This window comes from Synchiropus splendidus, chromosome 17 (assembly GCF_027744825.2).
Source record: "Synchiropus splendidus isolate RoL2022-P1 chromosome 17, RoL_Sspl_1.0, whole genome shotgun sequence".
NCBI lineage: Eukaryota > Metazoa > Chordata > Actinopteri > Syngnathiformes > Callionymidae > Synchiropus > Synchiropus splendidus.
Window position 1 is genome coordinate 14723040 of NC_071350.1, and position 25804 is coordinate 14748843.

Consider the following 25804-nt stretch of genomic DNA (forward strand, 5'->3'; position numbering starts at 1 on the left):
GATACCTCTGCAGGATCAGAGGAAAAACTTTGACAACATCTATTGCTGAGGAAGAAAGACAATGACACATGATGATGAAGTCACCTTCCCTGTCGATAAGTCAGCTGGAACCTGCTGCATTTCCTCCATGAGGGAGGATCCGGTCGGCAGCTCTGGACCTCCTATTTAAGATGGAGATCCAGGGGGCAGGTTCAGGTGTCCACTTGGAAACCAGTTGAGTGACAGACATTGCAGGAGTAAGCCACCTCCTGTGGGACTGATGAAGGTTATCTATTGTAATCTCAGAGTGTTATATGATCAGATAAGGCACTAGGATCAAGGGACTCTGCTGGCTACACCTTTCCTGGATGGAGAGAGCTCAGCTTTCGACTGGACTCCATAGAAATACATCATAGGACTCTGTGTTGAACATCCCTCAACACAACTATGGAGCTTGGAAGAGTTAAAGGACACTGGAGTTTTTGGGGTGTGGGCGGCCTGACATAGCGCTGCTTCCAGTACGACCCATTATCAGTCATGTACCTCCATCAGACCAGGCTGTGTGTGGCACCAGGGCCTCCTTGACCAGTCGATATGGTGTCCTTACGTTTGATTCTCATCCAAAGGCTGCGTCTTGCTGCGGTACCTGCAAGAGTGTGGTGTACGCATCAGTCTATGTGGGGTGCTCCATGCTCACCTCAGCTGTAGCTCATGCATGTTTCCACAGGTTTCTGCTGGCGATCCATAGCCGTCACTCAGTGATGATCCAGACACAAACAACAAACACTGATAAACTAGAATTCAAGAGCCACATGTTTGTCTAATGTCACAATGAAGTAGCACATGCTGCTCATCCAGATCCAGGCCTTGCTCGACAAACAGTGACACGAGAGTCGACTTGACTTTGACTTGCTACTCATGATTTGAGACTTGATTGGGACTTGCATACAATGACTTGACAAGTGCTTTCTTCTTTATGTGAATTATTACAAATATTCAGGATCTTTTTTTTCAAACTTGCGGTTCTCATGCAAACATGGCAACCTGAGTGTATGATCAAATGATGCTTGAACTAATACAGGACATGATTTGGATGTGTCCTGAATGCACCGTCGAGGTTCCAGCTCCCAGTGAGTGAACACTCTCTCCTGTCTCACGAATCCACATGCTTTCCTCATCAATAATGAGAGGTGTCAACCCCAGTGTTAGCATGACAAACTACGTCAATTTGAGACACGTTGATGCTTTTGTTTTAGCTTCATCCAGCTTCTCACATCACAGACACTTTTGCTGGAATGTGTTATGATTCAGTAGCCAGATCCAAGATTTGTTGCCTGATATTGCTGCAGATATATTTTATTCAATTGCCATCATTTATGTCTCATAATAAAGTTTCCGACGGATGTCTCTGCATTATACAGACATAAACAAACACAAATTATCTTAATTGTTTTCTTTATTGTTTACGAGAGAAAATAACTAAATTCTTCACAGTTTCAGCGTTTCAGTTCACAACGTTGTCAGAAATCAAGAAATAACAGAGAATGTGCTTCAAAACGGAACAAAAAAATAATGAATTAATGTTTAGTATAATGACACAAAATGATTTAATGACACAAGACCAAAACCTTCGCAGCTGATTTATCAAGACATTGAAAATACATGACATTTATGCCTATTGTGTAAATTGTCTGTCAAAATCAATGAAACTTTCAGCACCTTAACAGGAAGAGAAACCCATCAAAATTAAACAAAAAATAGAACTTAAGATGACAAAACACTCATTTTATAGACATGTTTCTTTGTAAAAACTGAAACAATAATAACAATGTTTTGCTTTGATTCAACAATCACTGGTGTAATCGTCACATTTTAAAGAAAGAACCAAGAATACACAAACGGAGAGCGCACGTGACTGTCAGCGCTGCTCCAGCAGATGACGCACCAGATAAGTCTCTGGCCTCTGTGCCAAGAGCTGTCTTTGCTCTGAAGCACAGAAGACATGTGACAGAATCTCTTCTGTGAATCCGCACTGTAATGTGACAGTCATAAAAGATACATAAATAAAGAGTTCCTTGCAGTGGAGCACTGTTCAGGCATCAAGCTGTTGACGCTGTCTGACTGAGAACTGAAGCTGATCTTCTTTCATAAATGACAGATAAAATGATGACAATATCACACATCATAACAGGCAAAGCTGAAGAGATCAGTGTTCAGCTGACACAAGTTATGGATCAGGACTATGGTGAGATCTGATTCTTTACACTCAGTGTGAGTCCACAGCAGAGATTCGACAGGAGGATGGGTCTGATGGCCTGATCCCTGAGGCCATAGATGAGGGGACTCAAACCTCTGGGTAGAAGCATGAGAAACACATATGTCACATTCATGAGACGTACAAAATTGATCCAGCCCATCACTTGAAAAAGAACTAGGGACACAGGAAGGGATATTCTGTGGGACAGACCGAGCACCAGCTGGATCATGTGCAGCAGCAGAGTACTCTGAGCCTTCCGGGCAGAATTTCTGTCAGTTGAAGTCGACCTGGCGGTGATCATCACTGCAATAAAGCTAAAGATTATTATTAAACCTGAGAAAGAAAACACAAAGATGTTGTATACACGATCGTACTCAGCAGCCACTGGAGTCAACAGTGCTACAAATCTGTTGCAAATTGTCTGCATATCCAGACTGTCCAGTTCTTCAAATGGAAACTGACACATCAGCGCAACACGGATCAGAACATTGACACAAGAGAAAGCCCACACTAGAGCGATGGCTGCTGCTGTGGATCTCATGGTGACGATGGAGGAGTGTCTGAGAGCAAAACACACAGCCACATATCTCTCTATAGACATCACAGCCAGTGTGAGAGGAAAGATGCTCTCTGTCAGCATGGTATAGAGGATTAATGTGCCACACACAGGATATGACAAGACAACTCTGCTGTTAGCTAAGATGTACAGAACCTGACTGACCAACAAGTAGAGAGAGTCTGCAACAAGAAGGTTAGTCAGAAGAACATAGCGGGACGTCTCCCGAAACACTTGTTTACTCCTCAGGGTGAACAGAATGATGGCATTAATAGTTAGCAGCACTACACACGGCACACCAGTGAAAACAGACACCATGATTCGCTCCAGCTCTGACTGACGCTGCACAGCCACACTGCTGTTAGACACCATGATACATCTGCAGGATCAGAGGAAAAACTTTGACAACATCTGTTGCTGATGAAGAAAGACAATGATTCATGATGATGAAGTCACCTTCCCTGTCGAAGAGTCAGCTGGAACCTGCTGCGTCTCCTCCGTGAGGGAGGATCAGGTCAGCAGCTCTGGAGCTCCTATTTAAGATGGAGATCCAGGGGGCAGGTTCAGGTGTCCACTTGGAAACCAGTTGAGTGACAGACATTACAGTAGCAACTCACCAATCGATGGAGTGCGCCCAGCTTTCGACTGGATTCCATAGAAATACATCATAGGACTCTGTGTTGAACATCCCTCAACACAACTATGGAGCTTGGAAGAGTTAAAGGGCACTGGAGTTTTTGGGGTGTGGGCAGCCTGACATAGCGCTGCTTCCAGTACGACCCATTATCAGTCATGTACCTCCATCAGACCAGGCTGTGTGTGGCACCAGGGCCTCCTTGACCAGTCGATATGGTGTCCTTACGTTTGATTCTCATCCAAAGGCTGCGTCTTGCTGCGGTACCTGCAAGAGTGTGGTGTACGCATCAGTCTATGTGGGGTGCTCCATGCTCACCTCAGCTGTAGCTCATGTATGTTTCCACAGGTTTCTGCTGGCGATCCGTTGCCATCACTCAGTGATGATCCAGACACAAACAACAAACACTGATAAACTAGTATTCAAGAGCCACATGTTTGTCTAATGTCACAATGAAGTAGCACATGCTGCTCATCCAGATCCAGGCCTTGCTCGACAAACAGTGACACGAGAGTCGACTTGACTTTGACTTGCTACTCATGACTTGAGACTTTATTGGGACTTGCATATAATGACTTGTGAATTATTACAAATATTCAGGATTTTTTTTTTTCAAACTTGGGGTCCTCTTGCAAACATGGCAACCTGAGTGTATGATCAAATGATGCTTGAACTAATACAGGACATGATTTGGATGTGTCCTGAATGCACCGTCGAGGTTCCAGCTCCCAGTGAGTGAACACTCTCTCCTGTCTCACGCATCCAGCAATCACATTCTAATTTCCTCTCCTCAATACCTGCTATGTAAATTGTCACCGCTACTTGTCCAGTTGTAAACATCAAATCTCACACTCCAAGCTGAGGTCAAAGCTTGAGAGGCCTTGTGTATAAAAGGCTATTTGCAGAACATTCATGACTAATTTTATTGACAACAGGCAGAAAAAGAAAGGGAGACCATGTTGTGGTTTGTTTTTGCTGGTTTTGTGGTGTCACATTTGATATGATAGATATAGCTATAACAGTGTCACATGTCTTCAAAATACAGTTCCAGTATTTTCTAAAGTTGATGACTTTAGTTGTGCAAATGACACCAGCCGTAACAATCATGCAAAAATGGAAATTCTAGGTCACGTTTCTTTCTTTTCTCACGTTTGTTTTCTCGACAAGATGCTTTCCTCATCAATAATGAGAGGTGTCAACCCTAGTGTTAGCATGACAAACCACGTCAATTTGAGACACATTGATGCTTTTGTTTTAGCTTCATCCAGCTTCTCACATCACAGACACTTTTGCTGGAATGTGTTATGATTCAGTAGGCAGATCCAAGATTTGTTTCCTGATATTGCTGCAGATATATTTTATTCAATTGCCATCATTTATGTCTCATAATAAAGTTTCCAACGGATGTCTCTGCATTATACAGACATAAACAAACACAAATTATCTTAATTGTTTTCTTTATTGTTTACAAGAAAAAATAACAAAATTCTTCACAGTTTCAGCGTTTCAGTTCACAACGTTGTCAGAAATCAAGAAAAAACAGAGAATGTGCTCGAAAACGGAACAAAAAAATGATGAATTAATGTTTAGTATAATGACACAAAATGATTTAATCGCACAAGACCAAAACCTTAGCAGCTGATTTATCAAGACATTGAAAATACATCACATTTATACCTATTGTGTAAATTGTCTGTCAAAATCAATGAAACTTTCAGCACCTTAACAGGAAGAGAAACCCATCAAAATTAAACAAAAAATAGAACTTAAGATGACAAAACACTCATTTTATAGACATGTTTCTTTGTAAAAACTGAAATAATAATTACAATGTTTTGCTTTGATTAAAAAATCACTGGTGTAATCGTCACATTTTAAAGAAAGAACCAAGAATACACAAACGGAGAGCGCACGTGACTGTCAGCGCTGCTCCAGCAGATGGCGCACCAGATAACAGTCTCTGGCCTCTGTGCCAAGAGCTGTCTTTGCTCTGAAGCACAGAAGACATGTGACAGAATCTCTTCTGTTAATCCGCACTGTAATGTGACAGTCATAAAAGATACATAAATAAAGAGTTCCTTGCAGTGGAGCACTGTTCAGGCATCAGGCTGTTGACGCTGTCTGACTGAGAACTGAAGCTGATCTTCTTTCATAAATGACAGATAAAATGATGACGATAACACACATCATAACAGGCGAAGTTCAAGAGATCAGTGTTCAGCCAGAGCCTGGGACACAAGTCATAGATCAGCACTATGGAGAGATCTGATTCTTTACACTCACTGTGAGTCCACAGCAGAGATTCGACAGGAGGATGGGTCTGATGGCCTGATCCCTGAGGCCATAGATGAGAGGACTCAAGCCTCTGGGTAGAAGCATGAGAAACACATATGTGACATTCATGAGACGTACAAAATTGATCCAGCTCATCACTTGAAAAAGAAATGCGGACAAAGGAAGGGATATTCTGGGGGACAGACCGAGCACCAGCTGGATCATGTGCAGCAGCACAGTACTCTGAGCCTTCCGGAGAGAATTCCTACCACTTGAAGCTGACCTGGCTGTGATCATCACTGCAATAAAACTGAAAACAATTATTATACCTGAGGAAGATAACACAAAAATATTGTATACTTGATCATATTCAGCAGCCATTGGAGTCAACACAGTGACAAATGTGAACTAATACAGGACATGATTTGGTTATGTTCTGAATGCACCGTCGAGGTTCCAGCTTCCAGTGAGTGAACACTCTCTCCTGTCTCACGCATCCAGCGATCACATTCTAATGTCCTCTCCTCAATACCTGCTATGTAAATTGTCACCGCTACTTGTCCAGTTGTAACTTGTCCAGTGTTTTGTGGTGTCACATATGATATGATAGATATAGCTATAACAGTGTCACATGTGTTCAAAATACAGTTCCAGTATTTTCTAAAGTTGATGACTTTAGTTGTGCAAGTGACACCAGCTGTAACAATCATGCAAAAGTGGAAATTCTAGGTCACGTTTCTTTCTTTTCTCACGTTTGTTTTCTCGACAAGATGCTTTCCTCATCAGTAATGAGAGGTGTCAACCCTAGTGTTAGCATGACAAACGACGTCAATTTGAGACACATTGATGCTTTTGTTTTAGCTTCATCCAGCTTCTCACATCACAGACACTTTTGCTGAAAGTTTGCTTTTAATTAATTTTTAGTAGTTCCGGCAATAACACACAGTAGAAAGCATGGAGTGGCCCCAAAGGTTTGTTCTCCCCACTGTAGATGCATTTCCAACCTGTGATGTTAAATCACTTAGTGTGAGTCAGTGTCTCGGAGTAGAACACAATAGTACTGAGATCTGAGTGTATACACCTCAAGTGAGTCCTGTGGTGGAATCTCTTGATTTTAATGAAGAGCGAATTGTGTTTTTTTGAATATTTATTGAAGAATCTTTGCAAAGAGGAATTCTCAGCGAGCATACACTTTAATCACTGGACAGGAGGGGTACACAGTAACATTGAAGATAGCAAGCAAGAATGGAGCAACAACCTTGAGCAGCAGTGAGACGGTCAGTCTGCATTCTGAGTTCTGATAACAAGGAGGAATGGAACAACCAAAACCAATGAGGCTTCACCAGTAACTTTCCATTAGTCTGAACAGTAACAACATTATTCCATCTCAGTCCACAGCAGAGATTAGACAAGAGGATGGGCCTGATGTCCTGGTCTCTCAGACCATAGTTCAGGCATCAGGCTGTTGACGTTGTCTGACTGAGAACTGAAGCTGATGTTATTTCATAAATGACAGATAAAATGATGACAATATGACACATCATAACAGGCGAAGCTGAAGAGATCAGTGTTCAGCTGACACAAGTCATGGATCAGCACTATGGTGAGATCTGATTCTTTACACTCACTGTGAGTCCACAGCAGAGATTCGACAGGAGGATGGGTCTGATGGCCTGATCCCTGAGGCCATAGATGAGAGGACTCAAGCCTCTGGGTAGAAGCATGAGAAACACATATGTGACATTCATGAGACGTACAAAATTGATCCAGCTCATCACTTGAAAAAGAACTACGGACAAAGGAAGGGATATTCTGGGGGACAGACCGAGCACCAGCTGGATCATGTGCAGCAGCAGAGTACTCTGAGCCTTCCGGGCAGAATTTCTGTCAGATGATGCTGTCCTGGCTGTGATCACCACTGCAATAAAACTGAAAATTATTATTATGCCTGCAGAAGATAACACAAAAATATTGTAGACTTGATCATATTCAGCAGCCACTGGAGTCAAGACAACGACAAATATGCCACATATTGCATTCATGTCTAGACTGTCCAGTTCTTCAAATGGAAACTGACACATCAGCGCAACACGGAGCAGAACATTGACACAAGAGAAAGCCCACACTAGAGCGATGGCTGCTGCTGTGGATCTCAAGGTGACGATGGAGGAGTGTCTGAGAGGAAAACACACAGCCACATATCTCTCTATAGACATCACAGCCAGCGTGAGAGGAAAGACGCTTTCTGTCAGCATGGCATAGAGGATTAATGTGCCACACACAGGATATGTTAAGAAAACTCTGCTGTTAGCAATGAAGTACATGATCTGACTGATCATCATGTAGAGTGAGTCTGCAACAAGAAGGTTTGTCAGAAGAACATAGCGGGACGTCTCCCGAAACACTTGTTTACTCCTCAGGGTGAACAGAATGATGGCATTAATAGTTAGCAGCACAACACATGGCACACCGGTTAAAACAGACAATACTATTCGCTCCAGCTCTGACTGAAGCTCCACAGCCACACTGCTGTTAGACACCATGATGCATCTGCAGGATCAGAGAAAGAGCATTCAACATCAATTGCTGATGAAGGAAGACAAAAAAACAGGATTATAAAGTCACCTTCCCTGTCGAAGAGTCAGCTGGAACTTGTTGCATTTCCTCCGTGAGGGAGGATCCGGTCAGCAGCTCTGGAGCTCCTATTTAAGATGGAGATCCAGGAGGAGGGTTCAGGTGTCCACTTGGAAACCAGTTGAGTGACAGACATTGCAGGAGCAAGTCACTGATCGATGGAGTGCGCCCAGCTTTTGACTGGACTCCATAGAAATACATACAACTATGGAGCTTGGAGTAGTCAAAGGGCACTGGAGTTTTTGGGGTGTGGGCGGCCTGGCGTAGCGCTGCTTCCAGTTGGCAAACAGTGACACGAGAGTCGACTTGACTTTGACTTGCCATTCATGACTTGATACTTGATTGGGACTTGCATATAATGACTCGACAAGTGCTTTCTTCTTTATGTGAATTATTACAAATATTCAGGATTTTTTTTTCAAACTTGGGGTCCTCTTGCAAACATGGCTGGAGTGTATGATCAAATGATGCTTGAACTAATACAGGACATGATTTGGATATGTCCTGAGTGCACCGTCGAGGTTCCAGCTCCCAGTGAGTGAACACTCTCTCCTGTCTCACGCATCCAGCGATCACATTCTAATTTCCTCTCCTCAATCTCTGCTATGTAAATTGTCACCGCTACTTGTCCAGTTGTAAACATCAAATCTCACACTCTAAGCTCAGGTCAAAGCTTGAGAGGCCTTGCCTATAAAACGCTATTTGCAGAACCTTCATGACTAATTTTATTGACAACAGGCAGAAAAAGAAAGGGAGACCATGTTGTGGTTTGTTTTTGATGGTTTTGTGGTGTCACATTTGATATGATAGATATAGCTATAACAGTGTCACATGTCTTCAAAATACAGTTCCAGTATTTTCTAAAGTTGATGACTTTAGTTGTGCAAATGACACCAGCTGTAACAATCATGCAAAAGTGGAAATTCTAGGTCACGTATCTTTCTTTTCTCACCTTTGTTTTCTCGACAAGATGCTTTCCTCATCAATAATGAGAGGTGTCAACCCTAGTGTTAGCATGACAAACTACATCAATTTGAGACACGTTGATGCTTTTGTTTTAGCTTCATCCAGCTTCTCACATCACAGACACTTTTGCGGAAAGTTTGCTTTTAATTAATTTTCAGTAGTCCTGGCAATAACACACAGTAGAAAGCATGGAGTGGCCCCAAAGGTTTGTTCTCCCCACTGTAGATGCATTTCCAACCTGTGATGTTAAATCACTTAGTGTGAGTCAGTGTCTCGGAGTAGAACACAATAGTACTGAGATCTGAGTGTATACACCTCAAGTGAGTCCTGTGGTGGAATTTCTTGACTTTAATGAAGAGCGAATTGTGTTTTTTTGAATATTTATTGAAGAATCTTTGCAAAGAGGAATTCTCAGCGAGCATACACTTTAATCACTGGACAGGAGGGGTACACAGTAACATTGAAGATAGCAAGCAAGAATGGAGCAACAACATTGAGCAGCAGTGAGACGGTCAGTCTGCATTCCGAGTTCTGATAACAAGGAGGAATGGAACAACCAAAACCAATGAGGCTTCACCAGTAACTTTCCATTAGTCTGAACAGAAACAACATTATTCCATCTCAGTCCACAGCAGATATTAGACAAGAGGATGGGCCTGATGTCCTGGTCTCTCAGACCATAGTTCAGGCATCAGGCTGTTGACGTTGTCTGACTGAGAACTGAAGCTGATGTTATTTCATAAATGACAGATAAAATGATGACAATATGACACATCATAACAGGCGAAGCTGAAGAGATCAGTGTTCAGCTGACACAAGTCATGGATCAGCACTATGGTGAGATCTGATTCTTTACACTCACTGTGAGTCCACAGCAGAGATTCGACAGGAGGATGGGTCTGATGGCCTGATCCCTGAGGCCATAGATGAGAGGACTCAAGCCTCTGGGTAGAAGCATGAGAAACACATATGTGACATTCATGAGACGTACAAAATTGATCCAGCTCATCACTTGAAAAAGAACTACGGACAAAGGAAGGGATATTCTGGGGGACAGACCGAGCACCAGCTGGATCATGTGCAGCAGCAGAGTACTCTGAGCCTTCCGGGCAGAATTTCTGTCAGATGATGCTGTCCTGGCTGTGATCACCACTGCAATAAAACTGAAAATTATTATTATGCCTGCAGAAGATAACACAAAAATATTGTAGACTTGATCATATTCAGCAGCCACTGGAGTCAAGACAACGACAAATATGTCACATATTGCATTCATGTCTAGACTGTCCAGTTCTTCAAATGGAAACTGACACATCAGCGCAACACGGATCAGAACATTGACAAAAGAGAAAGCCCACACTAGAGCGATGGCTGCTGCTGTGGATCTCAAGGTGACGATGGAGGAGTGTCTGAGAGGAAAACACACAGCCACATATCTCTCTATAGACATCTCAGCCAGTGTGAGAGGAAAGATGCTGTCTGTCAGCATAGTATAGAGGATTAATGTGCCACACACAGGATACGTTAAGAAAACTCTGCTGTTAGCAATGAAGTACATGATCTGACTGATCATCATGTAGAGCGAGTCTGCAACAAGAAGGTTAGTCAGAAGAACATAACGGGACGTCTCCCGAAACACTTGTTTACTCCTCAGGGTGAACAGAATGATGGCATTAATAGTTAGCAGCACAACACACGGCACACCAGTGAAAACAGACAGCATGATTCGCTCCAGCTCTGACTGAAGCTCCACAGCCACACTGCTGTTAGACACCATGATGCATCTGCAGGATCAGAGGAAAAACTTTGACAACATCTATTGCTGATGAAGAAAGACAATGATTCATGATGATGAAGTCACCTTCCCTGTCGAAGAGTCAGCTGGAACCTGCTGCGTCTCCTCCGTGACTGAGGATCAGGTCGGCAGCTCTGGAGCTCCTATTTAAGATGGAGATCCAGGGGGCAGGTTCAGGTGTCCACTTGGAAACCAGTTGAGTGACAGACATTGCAGGAGCAAGTCACTGATCGATGGAGTGCGCCCAGCTTTTGACTGGACTCCATAGAAATTCATATAACTATGGAGCTTGGAGTAGTCAAAGGGCACTGGAGTTTTTGGGGTGTGGGCGGCCTGGCGTAGCGCTGCTTCCAGTTGACAAACAGTGACACGAGAGTCGACTTGACTTTGACCTGTTACTCATGACTTGATACTTGATTGGGACTTGCATATAATGACTCGACAAGTGCTTTCTTCTTTATGTGAATTATTACAAATATTCAGGATCTTTTTTTTCAAACTTGGGGTCCTCTTGCAAACATGGCAACCTGAGTGTATGATCAAATGATGCTTGAACTAATACAGGACATGATTTGGATGTGTCCTGAATGCACCGTCGAAGTTCCAGCTCCCAGTGAGTGAACACTCTCTCCTGTCTCACGCATCCAGCAATCACATTCTAATGTCCTCTCCTCAATACCTGCTATGTAAATTGTCACCGCTACTTGTCCAGTTGTAAACATCAAATCTCACACTCCAAGCTGAGGTCAAAGCTTGAGAGGCCTTGTGTATAAAAGGCTATTTGCAGAACCTTCATGACTAATTTTATTGACAACAGGGAGAAAAAGAAAGGGAGACCATGTTGTGGTTTGTTTTTGATGGTTTTGTGATGTCACATTTGATATGATAGATATAGCTATAACAGTGTCATGTCTTCAAAATACAGTTCCAGTATTTTCTAAAGTTGATGACTTTAGTTGTGCAAATGACACCAGCTGTAACAATCATGCAAAAGTGGAAATTCTAGGTCACGTTTCTTTCTTTTCTCACGTTTGTTTTCTCGACGAGATGCTTTCCTCATCAGTAATGAGAGGTGTCAACCCTAGTGTTAGCATGACAAACTACATCAATTTGAGACACGTTGATGCTTTTGTTTTAGCTTCATCCAGCTTCTCACATCACAGACACTTTTGCTGAAAGTTTGATTTGAATTAATTTTTAGTAGTCCTGGCAATATCACACAGTAGAAAGCATGGAGTGGCCCCAAAGGTTTGTTCTCCCCACTGTAGATGCATTTCCAACCTGTGATGTTAAATCACTTAGTGTGAGTCAGTGTCTTGGAGTAGAACACAATGGTACTGAGATCTGAGTCTATACACCTCAAGTGAGTCCTGTGGTGGAATTTCTTGACTTCAATGAAGAGCAAATTGTGTTTTTTTGAATATTTATTGAAGAATCTTTGCAAAGAGGAATTCTCAGCGAGCATACACTTTAATCACTGGACAGGAGGGGTACACAGTAACATTGAAGATAGCAAGCAAGAATGGAGCAACAACATTGAGCAGCAGTCAGACGGTCAGTCTGCATTCCGAGTTCTGATAACATGGAGGAATGGAACAACCAAAACCAATGAGGCTTCACCAGTAACTTTCCATTAGTCTGAACAGTAACAACATTATTCCATCTCAGTCCACAGCAGATATTAGACAAGAGGACGGGTCTGATGGTCTGGTCTCTCAGACCATCGATGAGTGAGTTTACACATCAGGGGAGAAGAACAACCAACACATACATGACATTAATCATTCTCACAAACATTCAAACAATAATAGTTTTCTGTGAAAAAAAACAACACAGAGACATAGTGGAAAAGAGCTGAAACAGTGAAAACACTGAGCTTGTCTCACTCGCACGTGTCAGTCCATCAGGCAGTGGCTGTGTGAAGGCAGTTGTGTGACGTGAGCTAAAATGGCAGTTCTGTGATTTAACAATGAGCTGCATCTTTTCGTTCATGACACAAGACCAAAACCTTAGCAGCTGATTTATCAAGACATTGAAAATACATCTCATTTATGCATTTTATGTAAATTATCTGTCAAAATCAATGAAACTTTCAGCACTTTAACAGAAAGAGAAACCCATCAAAATTCAACAAAAAAATAGAACTTAAAATGGCAAAACACTCATTTTATAGACACGTTACTTTGTAAAAACTGAAACAATAATTACAATGTTTTGCTTTGATTCAACAATCACTGGTGTAATCGTCACATTTTAAAGAAAGAACCAAGAATACACAAACGGTGAGCGCACGTGACTGTCAGCGCTGCTCCAGCAGATGGCGCACCAGATAACAGTCTCTGGCCTCTGTGCCAAGAGCTGTCTTTGCTCTGAAGCACAGAAGACATGTGACAGAATCTCTTCTGTGAATCCGCACTGTAATGTGACAGTCATAAAAGATACATAAATAAAGAGTTCCTTGCAGTGGAGCACTGTTCAGGCATCAGGCTGTTGACGTTGTCTGACTGAGAACTGAAGCTGATCTTCTTTCATAAATGACAGATAAAATGATGACGATAACACACATCATAACAGGCGAAGCTCAAGAGATCAGTGTTCAGCCAGAGTCTGGGACACAAGTCATAGATCAGCACTATGGTGAGATCTGATTCTTTACACTCAGTGTGAGTCCACAGCAGAGATTCGACAGGAGGATGGGTCTGATGGCCTGATCCCTGAGGCCATAGATGAGAGGACTCAAACCTCTGGGTAGAAGCATGAGAAACACATATGTGACATTCATGAGACGTACGTAATTGATCCAGCTCATCACTTGAAAAAGAACTACGGACAAAGGAAGGGATATTCTGGGGGACAGACCGAGTACCAGCTGGATCATGTGCAGCAGCAGAGTACTCTGAGCCTTCCGGGCAGAATTTCTGTCAGATGATGCTGTCCTGGCTGTGATCATCACTGCAATAAAACTGAAAATTATTATTATACCTGCAGAAGATAACACAAAAATATTGTAGACTTGATCATATTCAGCAGCCACTGGAGTCAAGACAACGACAAATATGTCACATATTGCATTCATGTCTAGACTGTCCAGTTCTTCAAATGGAAACTGACACATCAGCACAACACGGATCAGAACATTGACCAAAGAGAAAGCCCACACTAAAGCGATGGCTGCTGCTGTGGATCTCAAGGTGACGATGGAGGAGTGTCTGAGAGGAAAACACACAGCCACATATCTCTCTATAGACATCACAGTCAGTGTGAGAGGAAAGATGTTGTCTGTTAGCGTCCCATAGAGGACCAGGAGGCCACACACAGGGTACGTTAAGAAAACTCTGCTGTTAGCAATGAAGTACATGATCTGACTGATCATCATGTAGAGCGAGTCTGCAACAAGAAGGTTAGTCAGAAGAACATAGCGGGACGTCTCCCGAAACACTTGTTTACTCCTCAGGGTGAACAGAATGATGGCATTAATAGTTAGCAGCACAACACATGGCACACCGGTTAAAACAGACAATACTATTCGCTCCAGCTCTGACTGAAGCTCCACAGCCACACTGCTGTTAGACACCATGATGCATCTGCAGGATCAGAGAAAGAACATTCAACATCAATTGCTGATGAAGGAAGACAAAAAAACAGGATTATAAAGTCACCTTCCCTGTCGAAGAGTCAGCTGGAACTTGTTGCATTTCCTCGATGAGGGAGGATCAGGTCAGCAGCTCTGGAGCTCCTATTTAAGATGGAGATCCAGGGGGCAGGTTCAGGTGTCCACTTGGAAACCAGTTGAGTGACAGACATTGCAGGAGCAAGTCACTGATCGATGGAGTGCGCCCAGCTTTTGACTGGACTCCATAGAAATACATATAACTATGGAGCTTGGGGTAGTGAAAGGGCACTGGAGTTTTTGGGGTGTGGGCGGCCTGGCGTAGCGCTGCTTCCAGTTGACAAACAGTGACACGAGAGTCGACTTCACTTTGACTTGCTATTCATGACTTGAGACTTGATTGGGACTTGCATATAATGACTCGACAAGTGCTTTCTTCTTTATGTGAATTATTACAAATATTCAGGATTTTTTTTTTCAAACTTGGGGTCCTCTTGCAAACATGGCAACCTGAGTGTATGATCAAATGATGCTTGAACTAATACAGGACATGATTTGGATGTGTCCTGAATGCACCGTCGAAGTTCCAGCTCCCAGTGAGTGAACACTCTCTCCTGTCTCACGCATCCAGCGATCACATTCTAATGTCCTCTCCTCAATACCTGCTATGTAAATTGTCACCGCTACTTGTCCAGTTGTAAACATCAAATCTCACACTCCAAGCTGAGGTCAAAGCTTGAGAGGCCTTGCCTATAAAACGCTATTTGCAGAACCTTCATGACTAATTTTATTGACAACAGGGAGAAAAAGAAAGGGAGACCATGTTGTGGTTTGTTTTTGCTGGTTTTGTGATGTCACATTTGATATGATAGATATAGCTATAACAGTGTCATGTCTTCAAAATACAGTTCCAGTATTTTCTAAAGTTGATGACTTTAGTTGTGCAAATGACACCAGCTGTAACAATCATGCAAAAGTGGAAATTCTAGGTCACGTTTCTTTCTTTTCTCACGTTTGTTTTCTCGACAAGATGCTTTCCTCATCAGTAATGAGAGGTGTCAACCCTAGTGTTAGCATGACAAACTACGTCAATTTGAGACACGTTGATGCTTTTGTTTTAGCTTCATCCAGCTTCTCACATCACAGACACTTTTGCTGAAAGTTTGCTTTGAATTAATTTTTTGTAGTCCTGGCAATAACACACAGTAGAAAGCATGGAGTGGCCCCAAAGGTTTGTTCTCCCCACTGTAGATGCATTTCCAACCTGTGATGTTAAATCACTTAGTGTGAGTCAGTGTCTCGGAGTAGAACACAATGGTACTGAGATCTGAGTCTATACACCTCAAGTGAGTCCTGTGGTGGAATTTCTTGACTTCAATGAAGAGCGAATTGTGTTTTTTGAATATTTATTGAAGAATCTTTGCAAAGAGGAATTCTCAGCGAGCATACACTTTAATCACTGGACAGGAGGGGTACACAGTAACATTGAAGATAGCAAGCAAGAATGGAGCAACAACCTTGAGCAGCAGTGAGACGGTCAGTCTGCATTCCGAGTTCTGATAACAAGGAGGAATGGAACAACCAAAACCAATGAGGCTTCACCAGTAACTTTCCATTAGTCTGAACAGTAACAACATTATTCCATCTCAGTCCACAGCAGATATTAGACAAGAGGATGGGCCTGATGGTCTGGTCTCTCAGACCATAGATGAGTGAGTTTACACATCAGGGGAGAAGAACAACCAACACATACATGACATTAATCATTCTCACAAACATTCAAACAATAATAGTTTTCTGTAAAGAAAAAAAAAACACAGAGACATAGTGGAAAAGAGCTGAAACAGTGAAAACACTGAGCTTGTCTCACTCGCACGTGTCAGTCCATCAGGCAGTGGCTGTGTGAAGGCAGTTGTGTGACGTGAGCTAAAATGGCAGTTCTGTGATTTAACAATGAGCTGCATGTTTTCGTTCATGACACAAGACCAAAACCTTAGCAGCTGATTTATCAAGACATTGAAAATACATCACATTTATGCCTATTGTGTAAATTGTCTGTCAAAATCAATGAAACTTTCAGCACTTTAACGGGAAGAGAAACCCATCAAAATTCAACAAAAAAATAGAACTTAAAATGGCAAAACACTCATTTTATAGACATGTTTCTTTGTAAAATGAAACAATAATTGCAATGTTTTGCTTTGATTAAACAATCACTGGTGTATTCGTCATATTTTAAAGAAAGAACCAAGAATACACAAACGGAGAGCGCACGTGACTGTCAGCGCTGCTCCAGCAGATGGCGCACCAGATAACAGTCTCTGGCCTCTGCGCCAAGAGCTGACTTTGCTCTGAAGCACAGAAGACATGTGACAGAATCTCTTCTGTTAATCCGCACTGTAATGTGACAGTCATAAACGATACATAAATAAAGAGTTCCTTGCAGTGGAGCACTGTTCAGGCATCAGGCTGTTGACGTTGTCTGACTGAGAACTGAAGCTGATCTTCTTTCATAAATGACAGATAAAATAATGACGATAACTCACATCATATCAGGCGAAGCTCAAGAGATCAGTGTTCAGCCAGAGTCTAGGACACAAGTCACAGATCAGCACTATGGTGAGATCTGATTCTTTACACTCAGTGTGAGTCCACAGCAGAGATTCGACAGGAGGATGGGTCTGATGGCCTGATCCCTGAGGCCATAGATGAGAGGACTCAAGCCTCTGGGTAGAAGCATGAGAAACACATATGTGACATTCATGAGACGTACAAAATTGATCCAGCTCATCACTTGAAAAAGAACTACGGACACAGGAAGGGATATTCTGGGGGACAGACCGAGCACCAGCTGGATCATGTGCAGCAGCAGAGTACTCTGAGCCTTCCGGGCAGAATTTCTGTCAGTTGAAGTCGACCTGGCTGTGATCATCACTGCAATAAAGCTAAACATTATTATTAAACCTGAGACAGATAACACAAAGATGTTGTATACACGATCGTATTCAGCAGCAACTGAAGTCAACAGTGCTACAAATCTGTTGCAAATTGTCTGCATGTCCAGACTGTCCAGTTCTTCAAATGGAAACTGACACATCAGCACAACACGTATCAGAACATTGACACAAGAGAAAGCCCACACTAGAGCGATGGCTGCTGCTGTGGATCTCATGGTGACGATGGAGGAGTGTCTGAGAGGAAAACACACAGCCACATATCTCTCTATAGACATCACAGCCAGTGTGAGAGGAAAGATGTTGTCTGTTAGCATGGCATAGAGGATTAATGTGCCACACACAGGATATGTTAAGAAAACTCTGCTTTTAGCAATGAAGTACATGCTCTGACTGATCATCATGTAGAGAGAGTCGGCAACAAGAAGGTTAGTCAGAAGAACATAGCGGGACGTCTCCCGAAACACTTGTTTACTCCTCAGGGTGAACAGAATGATGGCATTAATAGTTAGCAGCACAACACAAGGCACACCAGTAAGCACAGACACGATGATTCGCTCCAGCTCTGAATGCAACTGCACAGCCACACTGTTGTTAGACACCATGATACATCTGCAGGATCAGAGAAAGAACCTTCAACAGCATCTATTTCAGATGAATAAAGACAATGAAACATGAATACGAAGTCACCTTCCCTGTCGAAGAGTCAGTTGGAACCTGCTGCGTCTCCTCCATGAGGGAGGATCAGGTCAGCAGCTCTGGAGCTCCTATTTAAGATGGAGATCCAGGAGGAAGGTTCAGGTGTCCACTTGGAAACCAGTTGAGTGACAGACACAGTGGGAGTAAACCACCAAGATCATTAAGTTCTAACACCAGATAAACAACCGAGACTTGCTCCGGTGCCTGAACATGGCTCTGGGGACTCATGTTCCTCCTCCATTCCTAGCTGGATGCTCTCAGCCTTCAACTGGACATGGTCAAAGCTATTCTTCCCACCAGAGCGCCATCCTCACCATGATTTAGGCTTCAAGGCGGCTGGTCAGCCCTCACTGTGTTCCATTTGGTGAGAACTGGGTGTTTTTGATCCTCTGTTTGATCCTAGCTTAACACTCAAAGGTGGCAGCATCAGCCTTCTGTTCTATAGTGAGATCTTGAAGGTCTTTATATGAAAACACCTCCATCTAGTGACTGTTGAAAACCCTCTGTTTATCACAGTAGTGTCCCATAATGGTTTTAGGTTTTAAAAAACTATATTTTGCAGAGGAAATCTCAAGGCATAAAGGAAATCAGAGCTGAATCACTGGAAACACAGAGTTTGTTTCACTCGAATGTGTCAGTCCATCTTGAAGTCATGGGACACAGTGACACCTGAAGTGTCTTACAGGTGTGGTGCACGTCAGGTCTCCTCCATAAGTTGTTAATGCTCACTATCACTATCAAAAATCTCCACTCACAAAGATCAGATATTGGATATGGAAGCAAGGCATTCTGCAATCATGTCAATGAAACAAAAACAGAAGCATAGATGACAAAACGCAGGTTTAAAATAGATGATTTTTTTATTTTCTTTAAACAATTGTTTAATTATACCACGACTCATGTGTTCCCTGACTTGGGGTCCACCATGTGACGGCTCACAACGGTGCCTTGAACGAGGAAATAGAAGATGGGGTGTAGGGCTAACATTCATTATTTTAAAGAACTAACCGAAAATACTCAGAGTGGGCCTGCTATAGTTTGTTTTTCCTCAAGACCAGGCATTACTGGCAGCGTCCCTCCTGCAGATGGCGTAGCAGCAGACTGTTTACATCACCTGTGCTAGGTGCTGTCTGAATGTATCAATGCAACATTCTGAAAAACACTTTCAGTATAAGGGCTCTAGCGCGGCTGGCCATCAGGCCTTTGACACAGTCTGAATGAGAACAAAGGCAGTTTTTATTTCAACAATGACCGACAAAATAAAGACCATATCTCAGATCACAGTTGAAGACCCAGCGACAGGAGTCCAGGACACAAGTTGTGCATCAGCATTATCATGAGAGCTGAGTCTTTGCAGTGAGTTTAAGTCCACAGCAAAGATTAGACAAGAGCATGGGTCTGATGGCCTGGTCCCTGAGGCCATAGATGAGGGGACTCAAACCTCTGGGTAGAAGTATGAGGAACACATAGGTGACATTCATGAGACGTACGTAATTGATCCAGCTCATCACTTGAAAAAGAGCTACGGACACAGGAAGGGATATTCTGGGGGACAGACCGAGCACCAGCTGGATCATGTGCAGCAGCAGAGTACTCTGAGCCTTTCGGGCTGAATTTCTGTCAGATGACGCTGACCTGGCTGTGATCACCACTGCAATAAAGCTAAACATTATTATTAAACCTGAGAAAGAAAACACAAAGATGTTGTATACACGATCATACTCAGCAGCAACTGGAGTCAAAAGCACAACAAAGGTGTCACAAACTCTGTGCATCTCCAGACTGTCCAGTTCTTCAAATGGAAACTGACACATCAGCACAACACGGATCAGCACATTGACAAAGGAGAAAGCCCACACTAGAGCGATGGCTGCTGCTGTGGATCTCATGGTGACGATGGAGGAGTGTCTGAGAGGAAAACACACAGCCACATATCTCTCTATAGACATCTCAGCCAGTGTGAGAGGAAAGATGCTCTCTGTCAGCATGGCATAGAGGATTAATGTGCCACACACAGGGTATGACAAGAAAACTCTGCTGTTAGCGAAGATGTACAGAACCTGACTGACCAACAAGTAGAGTGAGTCTGCAACAAGAAGGTTAGTCAGAAGAACATAGCGGGACGTCTCCCAAAACACTTGTCTACTCCTCAGGGTGAACAGAATAATGACATTAAAAGACAGCAGCACAACACATGGCACACCGGTTAAAACAGACAATACTATTCGCTCCAGCTCTGACTGACGCTGCACAGCCACACTGCTGTTAGACACCATGATACATCTGCAGGATCAGAGAAAGAACCTTCAACAACATCTATTGCTGATGAAGAAAGACAATGACACATGATGATGAAGTCACCTTCCCTGTCGAAGAGTCAGCTGGAACCTGCTGCGTCTCCTCCATGAGGGAGGATCAGGTCAGCAGCTCTGGAGCTCCTATTTAAGATGGAGATCCAGGAGGAGGGTTCAGGTGTCCACTTGGAAACCAGTTGAGTGACAGAGGGAGTAAACCACCTCAAAGAGTCGTAATACCACATAAACAAAGTACTTGGCCCAGGGGACTCTGCGGCTTGACCGGTCGAGTATGGAATGCGCTAAGCCTTCAACTGGACGACGCGATAAAAGCAATTCTCCATGTTACCTGTTTACTGTTTTTCCTTCCACCATGTTCCATTTTCAATGTTGGTCCTCTCTTCAATTCTGGCTTTATACCGAATGGTGGTTTCATCATCATGTTTTCGTCTTCATCACTCACACTCACTTCTCAGAGCTAAAATATCAGAAAAGGAAGGACGGCATTCAGTAGTTTTTGGTGAATAGTTTCCACGCCAGTGGGAGATGAGGGGACTCATACCTCTGGGTAGAAGCAAAATCAACACATAGGTGACATTCATCATGCGTACAAAACAGATCCAGCTCACCACTTGAAAGAGAGCATCGGACACAGGAAGGGATATGGTGGAGGAGAGACCGAGCACCAGCTGGATCATGTGCAGCAGCAGGGTACTCTGAGCCTTTCAGCAAATCAGGTCATGTGTATTTGTCTCAAAAAGGAAGACGTGACTGAAAGAGAACAATATGGTCGTTTCTAGTTTTATCGCAATTTTATTTGCAGCCAGGTCGGGCTCAACGAACAAGAGATCAGCCCAGAAGGCTCAGAATACTCTGCTGCTGCACATGATCCAGCTGGTGCTCAGTCTCACCTCCAGAATATTCAGTCCTGTCTCAGTGTTTCTTTTTCAAGTGATGAGCTGGATCAGTTTTGTCCGGATGATGAATGTCATGTATGTGTTGGTTGTTCTTCTGCCCAGATGTCTAAGCTCCCTCATCTATGGTCTCAGAGACCAGACCATCAGACCCGACCTCTTGTCTAATCTCTGCTGTGGATTCACACTAGCCGCAAAGACTAGCAGTGATCTGCAAAGAGCTTGTATGATGTTCTAAAAAACTGTCATGGCATCTTATTTTGCTTCCTGTTGCAATATATATTGCAATATTAACGCGATATGGTTCGCCTTGTGCATTTTCTGGTGCAACTCCAGCCTGCCATCTGTGTGAGGAGTGCCACACCCACTCTGTACAGACACCTGCAGCATGGTCAAGCTTCACATTATCCTTCACATTTTCCAAGGTGGAAATAATAAAACATAATACTGAGCAGTTTGAATTTGCCAATAATCATTATTATTATTTCTGGTGGTAGTAGTTGTAGTTTGAACAGCAAAGTATCCATGTAACTGATCAAATGTCGATTATATACAGCAGTTATGACTGAACAACTTGAGCCAAAAGTTTAATCATGGAGGAGATGCAACAGGTCGACTGAACTCTGGCCTCCGAGCTTCAACGGTCATGCTCCATAATATCTTGTTTGTTTGTGTCAGTCATTGTTAAAACAGCAACAGCTTCAGTCCTGCTGTTGCAGGTCAGATGGCCTTTCTACCTGCCTAGTATTTTAACAGCGTATTTTACATTTTTCACTAATGTTCATCTTGTTCTTGTTTCGCTTGTTGTTAATAAGTCATTTTACGCACTCACTGGTCTATCCTGCTTGGATTAACAAGAGTTCAAAAAAGAAACAAACAATCAGTTTTTACTTTTACAAGACAAAATAAAGACTTTCTTCATAACCTCATTTTGTCTAATGTATAATCTAGAATCATTCCGGTCGGTATTCTGTATCCATCCATTGAGTAATTTTGATCTGAAGCGTCTGTAAAATGCCTGATCAAACTTCCAGATTTCATCAATGATTTGTAGTGACCTCCAGTGTCTGAGGTATTCAGTGCAGCAACTAATAGTCAGTAGACTGAATTAAAGATGACATCACTCAAAAAAGTGAATCAGAAGCTAAGAGCGTTTTTCAACCAGTGTTCAGCGAGAACTCGCTAGGTGTGCTGTAATTATGAAGCAAGCTGAGGGAAAGAACGGAAAAGATTGTTCTGCAAATTCCCATCACTAGAAGAATAAAGTTATTTGGCTTAAATTGTCAGATTTTTCTTTTTTCCTTTTAGGACCAACACTGACCAGAAACTTGCCAGTAAAAGTCTCAATAATACATGTGAAACTCTGATAAAATCGAAACATTGATTCAAAATCAATTAATAAATCATGGCATGTTTTGGCATATTGCCCTCCCCTTTCTGGAGACATTTTTAAACAGATGCATTTTCTGCAAATAGCATGTGGAAATAGTCAAGTGTCAGTAGCTAAATATTTTCGCAAGTTAAAAGGGGTTTCTTTGGTGGTGAGCCTCGAGGTGTTTTCAGTGACCACAAAAAGGTAGAATAACACTAAGAAGATCAAGTTTGGGGAAAACTCTTGTTTAAAGTGAGAAAGAAATGCAAAACTTTTAGGGAATGTCATTGAATATGGTGGAGACATGATATTATGAACTTGAGTGCCGAGAAATGGGCTATAGATGCTCCAACTACCCAGATTTAGCTCCAGTTCTGATGAGCCCAAACAAGCTTTGCCGGTGGTTTGGCGCTCTGTGATGATGTCAGCTGGGCCTCATATAGTCCCATCAACCAAGTTCAGGGTGACTCTTCAGCCTCTTTGTTGTTGCACTTTAAAATGAACAAGATCTGGCTATTGTGTCTCTCCTCCCTCGAGACGTGACTAGACAGCATGGTGTGCTGAGCGCATGCCGAGCCACAGTGCACGTGGACACACACAGGGCGTGGCAGCCACCTGGAGCAGTATTTTATAATTCATGTATTTTATTCAATGTAAATATTATATGCGCTTAGCTTTCTTTCAGTTCCACATGAATACAGGAAGGGACTCAAATTTTCCAGTCTGCTTCAGTATCTAATACATTTGAAAGTTGCACTGCGCACATATTGTTGTTTGATGTACTCACTTGCAAGTAGCACGTCTCATGATAACAAAAATGAAGAAATACACTTTTTTTTCATTGATTTATTGAATTTTAATTCTATTAATGTTCTGCTTTGATTAAACAATCACTGGTGTAATCGTCATATTTTAAAGAAACAACCAAGAATACACAAACGGAGAGCGCACGTGACTGTCAGCGCTGCTCCAGCAGATGGCGCACCAGATAACAGTCTCTGGCCTCTGTGCCAAGAGCTGTCTTTGCTCTGAAGCACAGAAGACATGTGACAGAATCTCTTCTGTGAATCCGCACTGTAATGTAACAGTCATAAACGATACATAAATAAAGAGTTCCTTGCAGTGGAGCACTGTTCAGGCATCAAGCTGTTGACGTTGTCTGACTGAGAACTGAAGCTGATGTTCTTTCATAAATGACAGATAAAATGATGACAATAACACACATCATAACAGGCGAAGCTGAAGAGATCAGTGTTCAGCTGACACAAGTTATGGATCAGGACTATGATGAGATCTGATTCTTTACACTCAGTGTGAGTCCACAGCAGAGATTCGACAGGAGGATGGGTCTGATGGCCTGATCCCTGAGGCCATAGATGAGAGGACTCAAACCTCTGGGTAGAAGCATAATCAACACATATGTGACATTCATGAGACGTACGTAATTGATCCAGCTCATCACTTGAAAAAGAACTACGGACACAGGAAGGGATATTCTGGGGGACAGACCAAGCCCCAGCTGGATCATGTGCAGCAGCACAGTACTCCGAGCCTTCCGGGCAGAATTTCTGTCAGTTGAAGTCGACCTGGCTGTGATCATCACTGCAATAAAGCTAAACATTATTATTAAACCTGAGAAAGAAAACACAAAAATGTTGTATACACGATCGTATTCAGCAGCAACTGGAGTCAACAGTGCTACGAATCTGTTACAATTTGCATTCATCTCCAGACTGTCCAGTTCTTCAAATGGAAACTGACACATCAGCACAACACAGATCAGAACATTGACACAAGAGAAAGCCCACACTACAGCGATGGCTGCTGCTGTGGATCTCATGGTGACGATGGAGGAGTGTCTGAGAGGAAAACACACAGCCACATATCTCTCTATAGACATCTCAGCCAGTGTGAGAGGAAAGATGCTCTCTGTCAGCATGGCATAGAGGATTAATGTGCCACAAACAGGATATGACAAGAGAACTCTGCTGTTAGCAAAGATGTACAGAACCTGACTGACCAACAAGTAGAGAGAGTCTGCAACAAGAAGGTTAGTCAGAAGAACATAGCGGGACGTCTCCCGAAACACTTGTCTACTCCTCAGGGTGAACAGAATGATGGCATTAATGGTTAGCAGCACAACACATGGCACACCAGTGAAAACAGAGACCATGATTCGCTCCAGCTCTGACTGACGCTGCACAGCCACACTGCTGTTGGACACCATGATACATCTGCAGGATCAGAGGAAGAACATTCAACATCTATTGCTGAGGAAGAAAGACAATGACACATGATGATGAAGTCACCTTCCCTGTCGAAGAGTCAGCTGGAACCTGCTGCGTCTCCTCCGTGAGGGAGGATCAGGTCAGCAGCTCTGGAGCTCCTATTTAAGATGGAGATCCAGGAGGAGGGTTGAGGTGTCCACTTGGAAACCAGTTGAGTGACAGAGGGAGAAAAACACCTCAAAGAGTCATAATACCAGATAAACAAAGTACTTGGCCGAGGGTACCTCTGGTCTGAGTGTTCCAGAGATTCAGGATATCCCATAACACCCTTTGTTCATCCATGAGACCACCTGTTGCTCCTGGAGCCACTCATGGGCAATCAACACATATGTGACATTCATCACATGTACAAAACAGATCCAGCTCACCACTTGAAAGAGAGCTACGGACACAGGAAGGGATATGGTGGAGGAGAGACCGAGCACCAGCTGGATCATGTGCAGCAGCAGGGTACTCTGAGCCACCTGGGCAAAATGTACGTCTGTTGATCCTGGCTATGATCATCACTGCTACTGGACTAGAAATAAATATTGTTGTTCTTAATGATACGAGCAACAACATTTAGAAAAATATTGAAA

The 25804-nt window shown here is 42.9% G+C and overlaps 5 protein-coding genes and 1 pseudogene across 5 annotated transcripts; all 6 read right to left on the reverse strand.

Annotated features, from left to right (window-relative positions):
* Nucleotides 1–7298: 7298 nt before the first annotated feature.
* On the reverse strand, nucleotides 7299–8243 carry LOC128748069 (odorant receptor 131-2-like). Its single transcript, XM_053846459.1, has one exon. The coding sequence runs from the start codon at nucleotides 8241–8243 to the stop codon at nucleotides 7299–7301; it is 945 nt and encodes a 314-aa protein (XP_053702434.1).
* A 1889-nt stretch (nucleotides 8244–10132) lies between these two features.
* LOC128748070 (odorant receptor 131-2-like) lies at nucleotides 10133–11077 on the reverse strand. The gene has a single exon (XM_053846462.1). The coding sequence runs from the start codon at nucleotides 11075–11077 to the stop codon at nucleotides 10133–10135; it is 945 nt and encodes a 314-aa protein (XP_053702437.1).
* Nucleotides 11078–13727: 2650 nt separating this feature from the next.
* Nucleotides 13728–14672, reverse strand: LOC128748071 (odorant receptor 131-2-like). The gene has a single exon (XM_053846463.1). The coding sequence runs from the start codon at nucleotides 14670–14672 to the stop codon at nucleotides 13728–13730; it is 945 nt and encodes a 314-aa protein (XP_053702438.1).
* A 1469-nt stretch (nucleotides 14673–16141) lies between these two features.
* LOC128748072 (odorant receptor 131-2-like) lies at nucleotides 16142–18264 on the reverse strand (annotated as a pseudogene).
* Nucleotides 18265–19692: 1428 nt separating this feature from the next.
* Nucleotides 19693–20634, reverse strand: LOC128748073 (odorant receptor 131-2-like). Its single transcript, XM_053846464.1, has one exon. The coding sequence runs from the start codon at nucleotides 20632–20634 to the stop codon at nucleotides 19693–19695; it is 942 nt and encodes a 313-aa protein (XP_053702439.1).
* Nucleotides 20635–24220: 3586 nt separating this feature from the next.
* Nucleotides 24221–25165, reverse strand: LOC128748074 (odorant receptor 131-2-like). The gene has a single exon (XM_053846465.1). It carries the CDS (start codon nucleotides 25163–25165, stop codon nucleotides 24221–24223), a length of 945 nt encoding a protein of 314 aa, XP_053702440.1.
* Between the last annotated feature and the right edge of the window lie 639 nt (nucleotides 25166–25804).

Coding starts and splice junctions, on each gene's coding strand:
- LOC128748069 (XM_053846459.1), bottom strand. CDS start 8,243: ATGGTGTCTAACAGCAGTGTGGCTGTGGAGCTTCAGTCAGAGCTGGAG.
- LOC128748070 (XM_053846462.1), bottom strand. CDS start 11,077: ATGGTGTCTAACAGCAGTGTGGCTGTGGAGCTTCAGTCAGAGCTGGAG.
- LOC128748071 (XM_053846463.1), bottom strand. CDS start 14,672: ATGGTGTCTAACAGCAGTGTGGCTGTGGAGCTTCAGTCAGAGCTGGAG.
- LOC128748073 (XM_053846464.1), bottom strand. CDS start 20,634: ATGGTGTCTAACAGCAGTGTGGCTGTGCAGCGTCAGTCAGAGCTGGAG.
- LOC128748074 (XM_053846465.1), bottom strand. CDS start 25,165: ATGGTGTCCAACAGCAGTGTGGCTGTGCAGCGTCAGTCAGAGCTGGAG.